Below are 16,180 nucleotides of genomic sequence, written 5' to 3' on the forward strand. Positions count from 1 at the left end.
AGTAATTTATCAATAAATAATCAAAGATAGCAAGTAAATGCATCACAAAGAACGCAAAAAAAAATTAACAAGACAAAACAATTTCAGGCAGTAAGTTTTTACTATATCATTTATACAGGGAGTGGGATAATGTTTTATTTAAAGGGGTCATATGACATTGCTAAAATGAATATTATCGTTTGTTTTCAGTGTAATGCAATGTGTATACATGAGTTAAGGTAAAAAAATGCTGTATTATCCACGTACCATGCATGTTTGTATCTCCGCTTTTTGAAAAAGCCCATCGCTCTGAAAACCGAGGTGTGCTATGATTGGCAAGTTAACCAGTGCGTATAGTGATTGGTCGAATACTGCAAGCAATTGTACTGACAGGAACTTAGTCGAATTCTTATAGAAAATCATTCAACCGCACATACAGAAACACAGAATATACTTTTTTATTTAGGAAAACAAAAACCATCAAAACCATAGAGATATATGTAAAAATATAAACACCCTCAATTAGAACACAAAGAATCCAGATATCCATTGGAAAAAGGAAACAAAAGGGTAAGATCTAATATAAACTAAAACGCCAGTTTTACAGATGTGTATTTTATCAACTTACCTGCGAATGTGTTTGGGAAACAGTGAAATGAATGAGCTTCAGTGCAATGTTTGCAACCATAGACCAATTTGGAGTCGATGTCATGGTGGCAGAAAAACTGCAGAAACAAACCATGAACACTGTGTCAAAATAGGAATGCCAAAAAAGATGGGCTTCATTTTTTAAAGAATACTTTCATCAAAGACTCCGTTCCAGGCCAAACGTAGACGTTTATGGTTGCAAGCCATTAAACGGATAGACTGGACTGTAGAAGTCATTCAGAATTCTCGTCTCTGCAGTGCTAGAGCATGATTTGGATGTAAACAAGAGATCTAAATTATAAAATACTTTAATAAAACTAAAAAATGAATAGCATGTAGTTATTTTCATTCAGACATGCCATTCAAGAGGGAATACTGTCCATGTCATTAATTTACGTGTCAGGAAACCTCACCCCGTTGCTAAGATAACCGGTCCTCTGCTGGCAAACTGTTAAAATAACTGGAGTAGACGTACGGAGTACGGACAATTTAATTTACTAAACTCTCAATCTGAATTTAGGGGGGAAGTTCAGACTTTCTGCCACCAGTTAGGCTCCGCCCACAGAATCACGTCACACTGTTTGCAAACCAAAACCATTTCTATAGACCCCGTCATGACACAAGCTACTTACGCATTCGATTCTTCCAATGGACGACTATGCGACTGTCGCAACTCTCTTTTTTTACACGGCTCTGGAAACGATTGTTTCTGCCTATTTGAAAAAACAGTATGCTTAACAATGCTGTTAACAATGCACTTAATATGCTTATGAAACCGTTACCATACATTATATACTAAATATTTTATAACCAAAGGTTAACTTTAGATTTTTTTATTCCCCAGAATGCTTTGTTTTAGTGTGCTCCAAGCCACAAGAAGGCACTGCAGCACAACCTTAAGGACCGCTTAAGGAACACCATGCGTCTAATCAGCATACTATCTGTCCTATTAGGATTCAAAAGTAGAATAAGTATGTCCCAAATCGTAGTATGTTTAAAATTGTATTCCAAAGATTCCCGGATGGTCTACTACTTCAAGTAGAAATTCGAAGTGCAGAATGATGCACACTCCAGGTGCTTACGACTTCACTTTTAGACAGACTCTCGCGAATGTCTCTAAGCACTTACACTCGGGGAATCCCTGCGCCATTTTTAAGTGCGTTCCACTCCGCAAAGTGAACGAGGGAAGTTCATATAGACAGACCCTCTTAACCTCGATTTTGTCAGAGGAATTCCCACAATTCAACTTGATGTCACGGCACAGCAGATCGCTCTGTAATCCATGGTGTATAATTGTTTTGTAAAAGAAACGTATATAACATATATTGTGAGATTTAGTTAGCTTAACCTATGTTTACAGTCAAAGTTTATACTATTGATGTTATGATTGTGTAATAAAAAATGTCTCCAATAGCTTATAGAGCTATCTATAGGATTTTTTATATTTTCTACAACAGCTGATATGTATGTATAATGATGCATGAAACAAATTTATAAGCAAATAATGTTTTTTTAATAATTCAGCTTCAACATGAATTCCAAGTGATCAAAGGCATAGTGCGTTCCATTTAAACTTCATTCATGAGTGCGCATGTATTTCACAGTTTATTGATTTTCAAACAGACAATGATACAGGCTTAAAAGGAACTCCGGGTATTACAACTTTCATTCATTAATTTTCTACCGCTTATCCGGGGCCGGGTCGCGGGGGCAGCAGTCTAAGCAGAGATGCCCAGACATCCCTCACCCTAGACACTTCCTCCAGCTCTTCCGGGGGGACACCGAGGCGTTCCCAGGCCAGCCGGGAGACATAGTCCCACCAGCGTGTCCTAGGTCTTCCCCGGGGTCTCCTCCCGGTCGGACGGGCCCGGAGCACCTTCCGGGGAAGGCGTCCAGTAGGCATCCGTAACAGATGCCCAACCCACTTCAGCTGACCCCTCTCGATGTGAAGGAGCAGCGGCTCTACTCCGAGCTCCTCCCGGGTGACCGAGCTTCTCACCCTATCTCTAAGGGATCGCCCAGCCACCCTGCGGAGGAAGCTCATTTCAGCCGCCTGTATCCGGGATCTTGTCCTTTCGGTCATGACCCAAAGCTCATGACCATAGGTGAGAGTAGGAACGTAGATTGACCGGTAAATTGAGAGCTTCGCCTTGCGGCTCAGCTCTTTCTTCACCACGACGGACCGGTACATCGACCGCATTACTGCAGAAGCTGCACCGATCCGTCTGTCAATCTCCCGTTCCATCCTTCCCTCACTCGTGAACAAGACCCCGAGATACTTAAACTCCACCACTTGAGGAAGGAACTCTCCACCAACCGTATTACATCTTGTACGGCTTAAAAAAACGCAAATTATGTCTCTTAATGAAATATGTATTATAAATCTACATACGATTTACGATATTGTAGAAATCTGCATCGTCTTTTGCATATTTTGGACTCTAGGGGAGCCATTTTTCACTGACGTCAAATGGTTGCCAGACGGTGAGCTCCCTGTTACTCGTTGCCCCCTGTAAGTAGAACATAACTTGGAATAAAAAATACTGATACGATGCCACATTGTGCTGCTATTGGGTGTCATTTTCAGTCGAAGGGCAACAAGACAACCGACATAATCCTTCACAGCTTTCCCAGCCACAAGAAATGAGTAAAATAATGGGAACATTAATGATGGTAAACAGAACTTTCCAAAGACCCACGTCATTGTTCTCGCCACTTTAGCCCTGATGACTTTGAGGCTTTTACCCATAAAACGATATAAAGTATTGAAAAAAGAACCTCAATTGCAGAAAAATGTAAGGCTTTAACCCAGGCCAAATAAGAAAGATTGACAGTTATGTTGCTAGGTGGTTGCTAGGCTTTTTAAGCTGTTTTTAAACTGCTAGGCAGTTTTTTAATATTTTACAACACTCATATCCCACCTCAGTGTGTCACACAAACAAAATCAGGACTGTTAAGTGGGGATTTGTTAAAGTACAGGCCTTCAAAATGGCCATATATATTTATTATTATTTCTATAACTTCAGATAAATAATAAAAGAAAACTATCCGATTGCACAAACTCATTTCACTTTATGAGAGTATACCTCAGTGTGTCATACAAACAATATCAGGACTGTTTATTGTGGATTTTTTAAAGAACAGGGGTCCCCAAGTTCGATGAGGCCAATAACTGTGCAACGTGTATATTTTATTTATTTGTAAATCACTCTTTAAACAACGGAACGTTGTACCAAGGTTCTGTACACTACACGTCACAATACAATATGACAGAAATCCACATAACATAAAAAATATCACATTAAAATAAACAGACACACACAACCCTCTACATTCGCAGAGGCTGTACAGAGGACATACATCATCAGACGACTCTTAAAGGATGTTAGGGTAGGAGCGTGTCTAGTATACTATTCCATTTCTTGGGTGCTGCCACTGCAAAGGCCCAATCCTCCCTTCCCTTATATTTAGACCTTGGAATGCAAAGTACTCTTAAGTCTGAGGATCTTAGAGACCTCGGTGGCATATATACCCGTAGGAGGTCAGCTAAATTGGAAAGTCCATTTAATCCTTTATAGGCATAAACTAAAAGTTTAAAGTCAATTCTATCTTGGACTGGCAACCAGCCCAAGGAAGTCAAAATAGGGGAGATATGATTATATTTGTGGGTCCCTGTTAAAAGTCTAGCTGAAGCATTTTGAACCAATTCACAATGTATATGCACGGCCACTTACGAGTAGGCTCAGATGTTATCTAGCTACCGGCGTGTTTACCAGTGTGTGCTTACAATCAATGAACGTTTTCATAAGCTGCCGTTATGGCAAGCCGTTTTGACATAAAATACGCCTGGCTGTACTAGTCTTTATTTTTGACTAGTCAAGATTCCAATTCCAGATATCTCTTCTGTAATTTTGAGTCGTCGCAATTGAAATTACTATATCTACAATGTGATCATGACTAGTCATTCAAACTGCTTCATACAAAAGTCATTTAAAAGACTGAAAATAAAAGCGTAGCATAAGGTATGCAGAGGGTTTTGTTAAATTAAATAAAGTTGGAGATGTGTGCTGTGGATTATATAGTGTTTGCCTTTATTCCAAATGAACACATTTAAGATAAGCATCTGTATAGGCATCATGTCTGGTGCAACATTCTCTCCCTGACAAGTTACAAACGTTGTCTACTGTTGTTAGCCATTAGCACTATGTATAAGGAGGGGCTCTGGCATAGATAAGTAACCCTTATTTTAGTTAGATCGAACAGTCTTTAATACATCCAACTGGAGAAAGCTGGTAACAGCGAACAAAACCCATTGACATCCATTTTTAAAACTAGCCTGTTGTCTCCTTTGCTGTGTACCGATGAAGCCAAGGTGATAGCATTAGCCGTTGAGCTTTTGGTTTTGGCGTGGGGGAGGAGCTGAGGAGATTAAGCCTCACGTCACACAACAGCAGATTCGACTAGGAGCAGGCACAATTTAGATATCTTAAAATATAATTGTGACTAGTCGTAACTGAATTAGAGATATCTTTAAATACTTCGCGCATGTGTGACGCGATAATTTTAGATATCTATGACGTCATTACAGATATCTAAAATAGAGTTTTGACTAGTAAAAACATATTTACAGATATCTCGAATCAGAATTATAATTGCAGATATCTCTTATTATCAATGTGACTAGTCAAATTATAATTATGACTCGTCGAAATACAATTGAAATATCTTAAATATATTTTATGGATAGTCAAACCAAACTTTATATGTCAAAACGGCTTGCCATATGCCGTTGGGACACAGCAATATTGAGACGTCGCACCTTCACTACGAAGGTAATTAAAGCTTCTTGAACTCATAACTACATTGATAAAATATATAAAACAGGTATGTAACAAAAGTTAATATATACTGTATGTATAATATTATATAATTGAATTAAATGGCTAGTTAATCAAAGTATGCAAATATAGTATGCAAAAATATAATTTTGCTATGGGACAGTTTCACACCGGAAGCCCGTGTAAAACTCAGATATGGGCAGCGGGGCGTGCATAGAGTGAATTGCAACACCCACGTACAACAAAATACAGTCAAGTCTGGAGAACACAAAAGCATGGATCAACTTCTCTAGATCTGATGAAGAAAGAAATGATTTGACCTTAGCCAGTAATCGCAGATGAAAAAATGCTGACCTCACAACTGAATTTATCTGTTTTTCACTGTTTTGCTCACCTAAATTAGGCATCTCCTGCAGAGCAAGTCCCCTAAATCAGACGAGCTCAGTTTTATATTCGTTGAAATTTAAAAAGTAACTTGATAGTGTTCACTGGCAAATCCTGCTCCATCTGTGTGTCCAGTGACAAATTGGGTGAGTTTTTTTAGTTTACTAATGAAAGGCGAATTGAAAAAAAAATATTACACTCGAGCAATTTTAATTAAGCTGTTCATGGTATTTCAACCTTCATACTCTTTAGATCCAATGTGACATATGTGAAAGGTGGTGCCACGAATGCTTCCTGGACATGTCCAAAGCTAAAATTAAACGTGCCAAAGCTAACATAGGGAAATGCATTGTGCTCCCTTAAATCCACTGGATTCTATTGTATTTTCAAAATTGGCTTTTTTATATTGTATATAGTTCAATTTTGCCAACATTTTAATATTTTCAATATGATTGCAAGAAATAAAAACAAATTTAGCAGTAATTGAAGCTACTTGATTTTGGATAAAAGTTGTAGTTCACAGTTTTTGTCACGGTTTATCTTCGTTTTTGTGTTTTGGTTTTTGTCTCTCTATTCCTAAGTGTTCATAATTTGTTAATAAGGTCCTCATCTGTTTCTGTTTCCCTTGATTACATTTCCCCTGGTATTTAACCCTTTCTTTGTTCATTGTCTAGTCTCACTTGTTATGTTTACCTACGTCATTTACTGTAGTTACTGCACTAAATATAGTTAGTGTTTTGGAAGTACCTCGTCTGTGGTCTTTGTGCTCCATGACAGTTTTCTTTACTAGCTTTTACCGTATAGGTGTGCTGTGTCACTTTTACAGATATTAATCGTCCAGTCCCAAAACTTCCAGTAGTCAAAACACAAAAATATTAGGGGTAAAGGAAGCAGAATATATGTGATAACAAATCAATTGTTTTCTTTAGCACCATTAATATATGTGAAACATTTACATTTAGTCATTTAGCAGACACTTTTATCCAAAGCGACTTACAGATGAGGAAACATTGGAAGCAATTATAACAACATAGGCACTGAGCCCTGTGGCACCCCCGTGTTGAGCTGTTGGGATGCGGAGATCTCATCTCTCCAGGATACTCTGAATGAGCTAACCGAGAGGTAGGACTCGAACCATTGCAACGCCATTCCAGAGACACCCATAGCACTGAGAGAAGACAGGAGGATGCGATGATTCACAGTGTCAAAAGCAGCAGACAGATCTAGTAGGATGAGCACAGATGACATGGATGATGCTTTTGCCAGTCTCAGGGCTTCGATGACTGAGAGCAGTGCAGTCTCTGTCGAATGACCGCTCTTGAAACCAGACTGATTGCTGTCCAGGAAGTTGTTTCGCATGAGAACGGAGGAAAGCTGGTTGAACACAACGTGCTCCAGACCTTTTGCAATGAAGGGAAGAAGGGAAACCGGCCTGTAGTTTCCTATCTGGGAATATTTTTAGAGTTTATAGATTTCAATGTATGTATACGTTTCTTGAAAAAAACATCAGTTTCTGCTTTAACTTATTTTATTCTTGTATTTAATTTCTTAATTTCATATAACTTTTTTCAGAAGTTGAGATGCTTTGTGTGTGACAAGGAGTTTATGTATGGAAACAAAACACCATCCATGCTTAGGCAATTCAGAGTTTCACATGAGACTGCACAGCCCCAGAGCAATCCTAAAAGCACACAAAGGACTGTTGCTTCATGATTTTTATCCATAATTGTTAATGCATTATCATGATTTCAATTCATATATGTATATTATATATAACTTATTTCAGACCAGAGCAAACAAAGCTCAAAATGAACAAATTAAACAAAAATGTGTAAGGCTTTTATTTGTACACATAATATTGAAACTATGGAGGTTGTGGTGGTTGCTTCATATGACAGAGCATCTTCCACAGGCTTCTGGCTGCTATGTTTAAATAAGCATCAGGTGGCGCTGTTCTCGACACGCTCAAAGCTTTTAATATTCTCCCAAAACAGAATGTTTTCTACAATCGACCTGGCAAATGCACACCATCAAGTGCCACTACACGAGGACAGTAGGGACCTCACTGCTTTTATAACACATGAGGGTTTTCTTTGTTACAAACGAGTTTGTTAAGGATTAGCATTAGAAAAAAATCAATGTGTTCTTCAATGTGTGGAATGGGGTAGCTGTCCACAACGATTGCTTTGTTGGGTTCCCCAAGATCCTTACACATTCTGATGTCTCCAGATTTCTACGATGGGCGAAACACACGGCGAAGCATGCACTCTTTCAATTATATCTGCTGCTAGTAGGCGGTTCAAAAAATGAGGTGTACTATTCTCAGGGGTGTTGCAGGCGTCCAGTGTTATCTGGAAGACATAATTGGGTTTGGTGACTCTGTTACTAGCCATGATGCTCACCTAAAAATAGTGCTGCACAAACTACAAGAAGCAGGTCTACATCTGAATGAGAAGAAATGTACATTTTGTCAGGAGAATCTCTGGGACATACCATCTCCAAAGAGGGACTGATGCCAGATCACAGCCACTTGGAAGCAATACTTAATGCTCCACCACTCCAAAAATTTTGCATGGACTGATGAAGCACACAAAAGTTTCCAGGACGTAAAAGAACTGATTGCACAGAGCCCCGCATTGGCTTTATTTGATCCTGCTTTGCCCACAATTGTTACAACAGATGCCTCAGACTACGGCATAGGTGGCGTCCTGACTCAAAGGACCGTGGATTTCGCATCCAGAACCTTGACATCGGCAGAAAGGAAATATTCTGTTGTTGAAAAAGAAGCCCTTGGTTGTGTCTGGGTCATTGAGCATTGGAGAACATACCTGTGGGGCAAACACTTCAAATTAAGATCAGATCACCAAGCCTTAACCACCCTTTTGACTACTCTAGGTATGGGATGAGCTGGACTGAGAGTAGCACGATGGTCTGCCAGATTGCTCTGCTTCAACTATACTATGGAGTACAGACGGGGTTTGACAACCAGGTAGCAGATTGCCTTTCGCGTCTTCCATTGCCAAATGAAATTAATTCTGACTTTGATTCTGAACCAGAAAGTATTGCTGCTATCACTACACTCCTGTCAGCTGTTCCTGTGGCTGAATTCGCAGCTGAAAGCTCCTCGTGTCCTGAGCTCGCCAAACTTTGTCAATACATCGAGTGTGGCTGGCCCGCTACATCCAAAGCTGTGCATTCTGACATGTCCAGGTACTTTCCAATACGAGACGAACTGTCTATTTTGGACTCGTATGTGCTTAGAGGACCACACAGACTGATTGTGACTCTTAGTTTACGTTCTCGTTTGGTCATCCTCGCTCATGATGGTCATCAAGGCATTGTGAGAACCAAGCAACGGCTTAGGGAGTGGCCTAAGATGGATTCGCAGTTACAGTCCACAATTGCAACTTGCGTCCCCTGCAATGATAAACTGTTAAACCAACACATACACAACTTACCCCTGTTGACTATCCAGCAGGTCCGTGGCAGAAACTGGGCATCGATGTGGTGGGTCCTTTCGACATTAGTCCTGTTGGTTGTAGATATGCTTGAAGAAATCACATTGATTGAATACCATTCAAAATGGCCAGAGGTAGCTTTTGCGCCTCATGTGACTGCATCTACCATTAATAGTTTCCTTAGGTCAGTGTTTGGAAAAAAGGGAATCCTCTGGAGATTGTTACTGACAATGTGCCTCAGTTCGTGTCAACGCAGTTCAAACTATTTCTACAAGAAAGAAATCTAAAGCACATTCGTACTTCTATATATCACCCAGAAGGAAATGGAGCTGTGGAGCGCTGGAATAAGGTACTGAGGGAGGCTATTCTGACTGCAGAAAGGGAGAGAGCTCCTTGGACATCGTTCATTGAGGATTTTCTTCAAACTTACAGAGCCACACCTCATGCAACGACAGGAATGTCTCCTTTTGAGCTGATGTTTGGAAGAAAATTGAGAACAAAATTGACAATTCTTCCAAAGTGCAATGTGAATCCTGCTATGAAAAAGCTGAAAACAAAGGTGATGTGAAACCAGAGGAAAAGCCAAAGACTCTGGGGCTCAAGAAAGGCGACTTTGTACAGGTGAGAAAACCTGTGCATGTGAATAAAGGGAAATCAAAATTCAGCAATCCTATGCAGATTGTTAGAAGGAAGGGGACACTGAATTGAGTGATGGACGGACTTGGACGTATCTCATTTGGCACCACTGCACTCAGAATTCGCTCAGGTTCCTGAACACTCTGAACAATCAACTCGTGCTGCATCGCCTGAAAGGTGTAACTACGAATTGGAGGGAAGTTGTCGAAGGAAGCCAGTATGGTTGAAAGACTATGTAAGTTAAACTGTCATAGTAGGCAAAGAAGAAAAGAAGCAAAAGAAAACCCAAAAGTTTAGTTCAGGAAAGTTGTGGTTTGAACAGAAATAATGTCCATGTAACTATTCATGCTATATGTGTTTTGTCAAGAGATATTGTTAGACATTGTGCTGTATTTCCAGTATATGTAAAGAAATCCGGTAAGGAAACAAAACGATTGAATATAGTGTTTAGCAATGTTCATTGTTACTGCAGATGGATACAAAATATGTCAAGGGGACATGTTGGGTTCTCTTATTGCATTGCTAGTTGATGAATGTCCACTAGATGGAGATATTGTTCTAGACATAAAAAGTAGAAATATGAAGAAGAAGAGTTGAGATGGATAAATTAAAAAGTAAAGAGACCTGTTCGCTACTCGGTGTGCTCGCATTTATTTTTTATGTAATAACAAAACAGAAGGGTCTACAATTTGTATGGCAGGTTTATTTGAACTGATCGAGACAGAATATTAAAACAATCAGGGAATTTCTTTTATGTAAAGGTTATAAATTGATTTGCATTTTAGACAGTGAAATAAGTCTTTGATCCCCGAGCTAAACATAACTTTGTACTTAGTGGAGAAACCCTTGTTGGCAAGCAAGCACATGAGTAAGACCTTTCTAATAATAGGTCACCATGTTTGCACATGTGTCAGGATACATTTGAGTCCACTCCTCTGTGAATATTTAAGGTTTCTTAGCTGTTGCTCAGCAAATTGGAGCTTTAGCATCACAGAGTTTCTATAAGACTTGGGTCTAGAGCAGCCCTTGCCAAAGTCCGGATTCCGGTCCGAATTGGGAGTTCGTTTGTAGTCTAATCAAGGTTATTGCAGGTTTACAATCTTGTCCCTGACATCCATTGAAACGCATTTGGTCTTGACCTTGGTGGTGGAGAGGTTGAATGAAAGATACAGATTCTGTTGGCCGGCATCTTTTATATACATAACAAGCTGATTTAGGAGTACTTTCTTAAAGCGACAGGACTAATCTGTGGTCCATAGGCACATAACCAATCTTAGTTAGTAGGGGATCAAATACGTATTTCACTGAGGCAAGGCAAGGCAAGTTTATTTGTATAGCACATTTCATACACAATGGCAATTCAAAGTGCTTTACATAGAAGAAATTAAAAATATCCATTTGATAAAACAGTTAAGAAATAAGAAAAATAAAAGTAACCAGTTAAGAATAAAAAAAATAAAATAACATAGTTTAGAAGAAATAAGAAAAATAAAAATTAACCAGTTAATAAAATAAAATAAAATATAGTTTAGATTAGATAATCAATAAAATAAAGTACAGCACAAACAGTCGGACGGTCAGAGGCACAGTGGCACATTAATCAAATGCAAAGTTAAACAGATGTGTTTTGAGTCTGGATTTGAATGTGGCTACTGTGGGAGCACATCTGATCTCTTCTGGAAGCTGGTTCCAGCTGCGGCTCGCATAATAGCTAAATGCAGACTCTCCTTGCTTGGAGAGAACCCTTGGGATTTCTAGCTGATGCGATCCTAATGACCTGAGTGTTCTTTTGGGTCTGTATTCAATGAGCATATCTGCAATGTATTGAGGTCCTAGGCCATTGAACGATTTATATACCAGTAATAAAACTTTAAAATCTATCCTATATGTAACTGGTAGCCAGTGTAAAGACCTGAGGACTGGTGTGATATGATCATATTTTCTGGTTCTGCTCAGAATCCTTGCCGCAGCGTTCTGTATGAGCTGCATCTGTCTTATGGTCTTTTTGGGAAGGCCAGTAAGGAGCCCATTACAATAATCCACCCTGCTGGTGATGAAAGCATGCACTAGTTTCTCTAAGTCTTGACTAGAAACAAAGCATCTAATTCTTGCAATATTTTTCAGATGATAGTATGCTGATTTGAAATGCACATCAATTTATAACCTTTATATAAGAATTCCAGATTTGTTTTATATTCTGTCTCTTTTGTTGTGGAAAGTTAATCTTGCAGCTTCAAAAAAGTGCTCAGACAAGGAGAGTCCAGGTGTCAAAAATTAACTTTATGTGTACAAGTCAAACAAAGTGAGATTTTCCCAAGGCATCTAAAGTTACAGTGTTTTCCAGCCCCTAGTTATAGTACAATTTCTGAAAAGGGGGCTTCTCTTGAACCAGTCAGATATGTTCCTCTCTTATTACTTGTCATGTCTTTCCACCAATAGATTTCCAGCAACCAGACATGTTTTTCTAAAGGGGGTTGGGCATTAGTATCACAAGTTAACCAATAAAGAATAATAGACATAGACAAATCATGTGCCCTTATTTGGACACTTTTCCGGGGTCTACAAAAGTGTGTGTGGTGTACGTGCAGTTCCTGTCTTATTGTGATAAGGTGCTTGGTGTGTGTGCAGGTGTTCAAACAGTGTGTAAAAGTATAGAAAACAACCCAGAAATTACGCATTCCCTCATTTATTTGTAAGCAGGCAAACTTTTCAAAATCAGCAGGGGATCAAATCATTATTTCCCTCACTGTATATCAGGTTAAATTCTTGAGTTAGAAAAAAGTCTCATTGTGACTTTGGAAAGTAATGTGTTTTTCCCATTCAAGCAAATGGCATATGACCAAAGTCCATTTTCTGGAAAGTCATGTCCCTGACTTCACTGAGGCCATATTCATAATGCCTCCAGGTAGCTATTTCAGTGATACAAGATTGACAATACATGACCAAATTGATTTATTGGGAAAATAATTATATTTACGCTTGGCCCTTACCCCATCTATAAACGTATCTTTCACAGGGACTGGAGTTACCTTGTAAAATGAAAAAAGGAGAGGAGATCATCTTTCTCTGCTGGAAAGGTATCTCTAGTGATAACCATGCTCACATTAAGACTTTTTTATTCTCAAATTGCACAAAAAAATAATAGTTGCTCCATCTACTTCTCGAGTGCAAACGCTTGAAAGTATTCCAGGACAGGCATGTTGGACTTCATGCGGCTAATGAGCAGCCCCATTGACATCTGATTTGAAGCAGTACGTGTTGGTTAGAAATTAAGATGGTTGTATTGAGTGTTGCATTTTTCCTATTTCACTTTTCACCACTGCAAAATGAGTAGACAAAATATATCCAGATAATATGATTCCATCAATTTTGTATATTTGTCAAATGCACATTATTCTGTCCCATGAGACCTCAGGAGCTGGCGATTTTAAAAATACAGTGAACCAGGGCTCTCTTTTCAACTGTAAGCAAATAGGTACCAAAAATGTATTCTTTCTGTTCAAAATGTAGCTCATTTAGCACTTATTTCAATTATTTTTGTGGCTGTTGTTAGTACACCTCCCAACAGAAAGGTTTATCTGCATATTCCAGCAAAAAACAAATACAAAACTTTTCTCTAGATGATTTATAGTGTAAGGATTTGCACTACTTACATTAAACCCTTTCTTTGCATCGTAACCACTTATAAAAAAGTTATTCTATTGAAATATTATCCCCAATTACTGTTTTTGTACATTTTTTAGTGTTCTGCACAGAGAATACACAAACAACCACAATGTAAAACTTTTCTGTAGTTTTGCTGCAGGTTTGCCAGAAACTGACTGTAAATTAAATTTACAATTTTGTTTTAAACATAAACTTACCTAGTTCTTATAATTTCTTCCATAAAACAAGACAAAATATATTGGGTCACTTTTCTTGTTATGTAAACGTATAGTGAATAAATACGTTTTTAATATTTTTACTAGAAAACAAGACAAAAATAGTTGAAAACAATACTAATAGGAAAATAATTAAATCTACAGTAAGTTATGGGCAAACCTGCTACAAAACAACTAGGTTTTACAGAGTTGATCCATTCATGTAAAAGATAAAGGTTGGTTTCAACCCTTTGCAAATGTATTTGACTATTTTATACAAACTGATATATAGTATCAAATATTGTTTCCCTTTTGGCTCAATCTATTATTTCACGGCGTAACCAACAATGTGTGGTCTGATAATGAAAAACAGAGGGGGCTGAATATGGCGTAACTGCAGATCAGAGAAGCCAGCTGCCTCCAGGTGCTTCCAAGTGGCACGAGTTGTTTCACAGCCATCGCCAAAATAGTACCTAACAAACACATTTAAATGTAAGTATAGATATAGCCCTTTTATTTCAGAACACAAATTCAACTTTCTACTGGGGATGTGCGTTCTCCCTTCATGTCAGGCCTTTGTTTACAAGGAAATATGTTTTCTTGCCAGTATTGCTTTCTATCCTCAAGTTGGAGTAGGTGAATACCACCAAAAGTAGATTTAGCCGTGTTCCGGGAGAATATTTTGCTATGTTTTAAAAAATATACATTGCTTCCACAAACCATTGTTGTAAAGTCTAACATTAGGTTATAAATATATTAAAATCTTTCTGATATCCACCTGATAGAAAACCCAGTAAAATGTTATCCTATGACCTACTGTGTATTTGTCTGTTTACTGTGTGTTTAATATTACCAAAATGGCTGTAGAACATGTTGAAAAAAATAAATCCAGCTTGATGGGTCAGACTCCACATGCTCAAGAAAGAAAAATGCTCCACCCTAGAAGAAAAAAGTGCAACGTTCTATAAAACACGTATTGTCCATCTGTTACTCAAAAGTGAGAGTATGGGTTTTTATTATTCAGTATTATTTTAAACACTCTGATTTGAAGACAGTACTCTTTATAATGACATCATGACATATCCCATACGTTTTTCATTAAGCAAATCAAAGATGAATAGACACGAATATGCAATTATCCTGTGCCACCTGCGTGTAGCTGAGAACGCACTGCTTGTTTATGTAGCCTAATCCTAACCTTTGGACTGATCGTCAGAAAATTCATTATCAGTGATTGTGTTCAATAACATGCTTAAGAACCACAGTTTTTCCATATTTTAATGTCATGTACAGATCACTGGACTGAACACATGTTGATTTAACGTGTTGTCATCACTTACGGGCCTGAGAACTCTCTTTGACTCCTGCAGAACCTTGGGAATATCCTTGACTGAGCACAGAACCAGTGTGCACACCACAGCATCAAGCGAGTTGTCCTCCACTACCTGGAGATTCTCACCTGAAGCGACTACGAAGTTGTCATAAACGAGGTGGTCGTTCTTCGCCATACTTTTCTCAAGATATTTTCGAAAGAAGGGGTTTGGGTCGACGCATGTAATATTGCAGCCAGTCGGGTAGTGCTCAAAGTTCGCCCCGGATCCACAGCCGACCTCCAAGATCCGCAGGGGGCCGTTTGGAGGGTAAAATTTAGACAAGTTTCGAAATAATTCCCGTTTCTTGTCATTCATTTTGTCATTGTACAAAGGCACAAATCTAGATGTAATTAAAGGAAACAGGCGTTTATAAAAAGAAAAAAGTCCAAGCAACTCCGCTATCTGAAGTGGTAAGGTAATGACTTTCACCCCAAAAACGCACGCGTGCATTAAAAACGACATTTTTTACAACAACTCCACGGCACTGACAGATTCGTTTGATAAACAAAAGGGGAGTTGCTTAGAATACCACGTGACTACCCAGTCAACGTCTGCGTCTAGAACGTCATATTCGGAGAATGGCACAATGCAGCAGTGTGCCAATAGGTGGCGTCTGTGTATAAACAATAAGAACAGGGCGCCATTTCTCCGTGAAAATTCACCGTTTATTCGCAGATTCTGTGGAGGCTCAAAGTGAATTCATCTGCCTGTCCGCCCGTCTTAACAAAAGCACTTATTCCTAAAATCCTCCATGGTCACGTATAGGCTTACTTGATGAGATTAGGTTTGCAGTAATATCTTTAAGCCCTGAGCTTCTGTGTTAGGCTACTTGCAACACTGTATAGAAACAAATAATATTCACACCTCTAACAAAAGAACAAAAATGTTCTCTGCTAGTTTCTATTATATCTGCAGACAATATCAAGTTGTGTCAAAAATGCCCCATTTAAATGCCCCATTTGGACAAAGTTAGACTTCAGAACCAAGGACAGTACCAAAACACG

The 16,180-nt window shown here is 38.7% G+C and overlaps 1 protein-coding gene across 1 annotated transcript; it reads right to left on the bottom strand.

Annotated features, from left to right (window-relative positions):
- Nucleotides 1-12,202: 12,202 nt before the first annotated feature.
- On the bottom strand, nt 12,203-15,717 carry LOC306895995 (thiol S-methyltransferase TMT1A-like). Its single transcript, XM_079459626.1, has 3 exons — nt 15,144-15,717; nt 14,657-14,742; nt 12,203-14,276 (listed from the first exon to the last, which is right to left on the bottom strand). The coding sequence occupies exons 1-3, from the start codon at nt 15,636-15,638 to the stop codon at nt 14,129-14,131; spliced, it is 729 nt and encodes a 242-aa protein (XP_079315752.1). The 5' UTR covers nt 15,639-15,717; the 3' UTR covers nt 12,203-14,128.
- Between the last annotated feature and the right edge of the window lie 463 nt (nt 15,718-16,180).

The sequence above is a fragment of the Barbatula barbatula genome, assembly GCF_947034865.1.
Source record: "Barbatula barbatula genome assembly, chromosome: 7".
Lineage (NCBI taxonomy): Eukaryota > Metazoa > Chordata > Actinopteri > Cypriniformes > Nemacheilidae > Barbatula > Barbatula barbatula.

Coding starts and splice junctions, on each gene's coding strand:
- LOC306895995 (XM_079459626.1), bottom strand. CDS start 15,638: ATGTCGTTTTTAATGCACGCGTGCGTTTTTGGGGTGAAAGTCATTACC. Junction 14,743..15,143: donor CAAAGAGAGTTCTCAGGCCC/GTAAGTGATGAC, acceptor TTTTTCTTCTAG/GGTGGAGCATTTTTCTTTCT. Junction 14,277..14,656: donor CATGTTCTACAGCCATTTTG/GTAATATTAAAC, acceptor TGTGTTTGTTAG/GTACTATTTTGGCGATGGCT.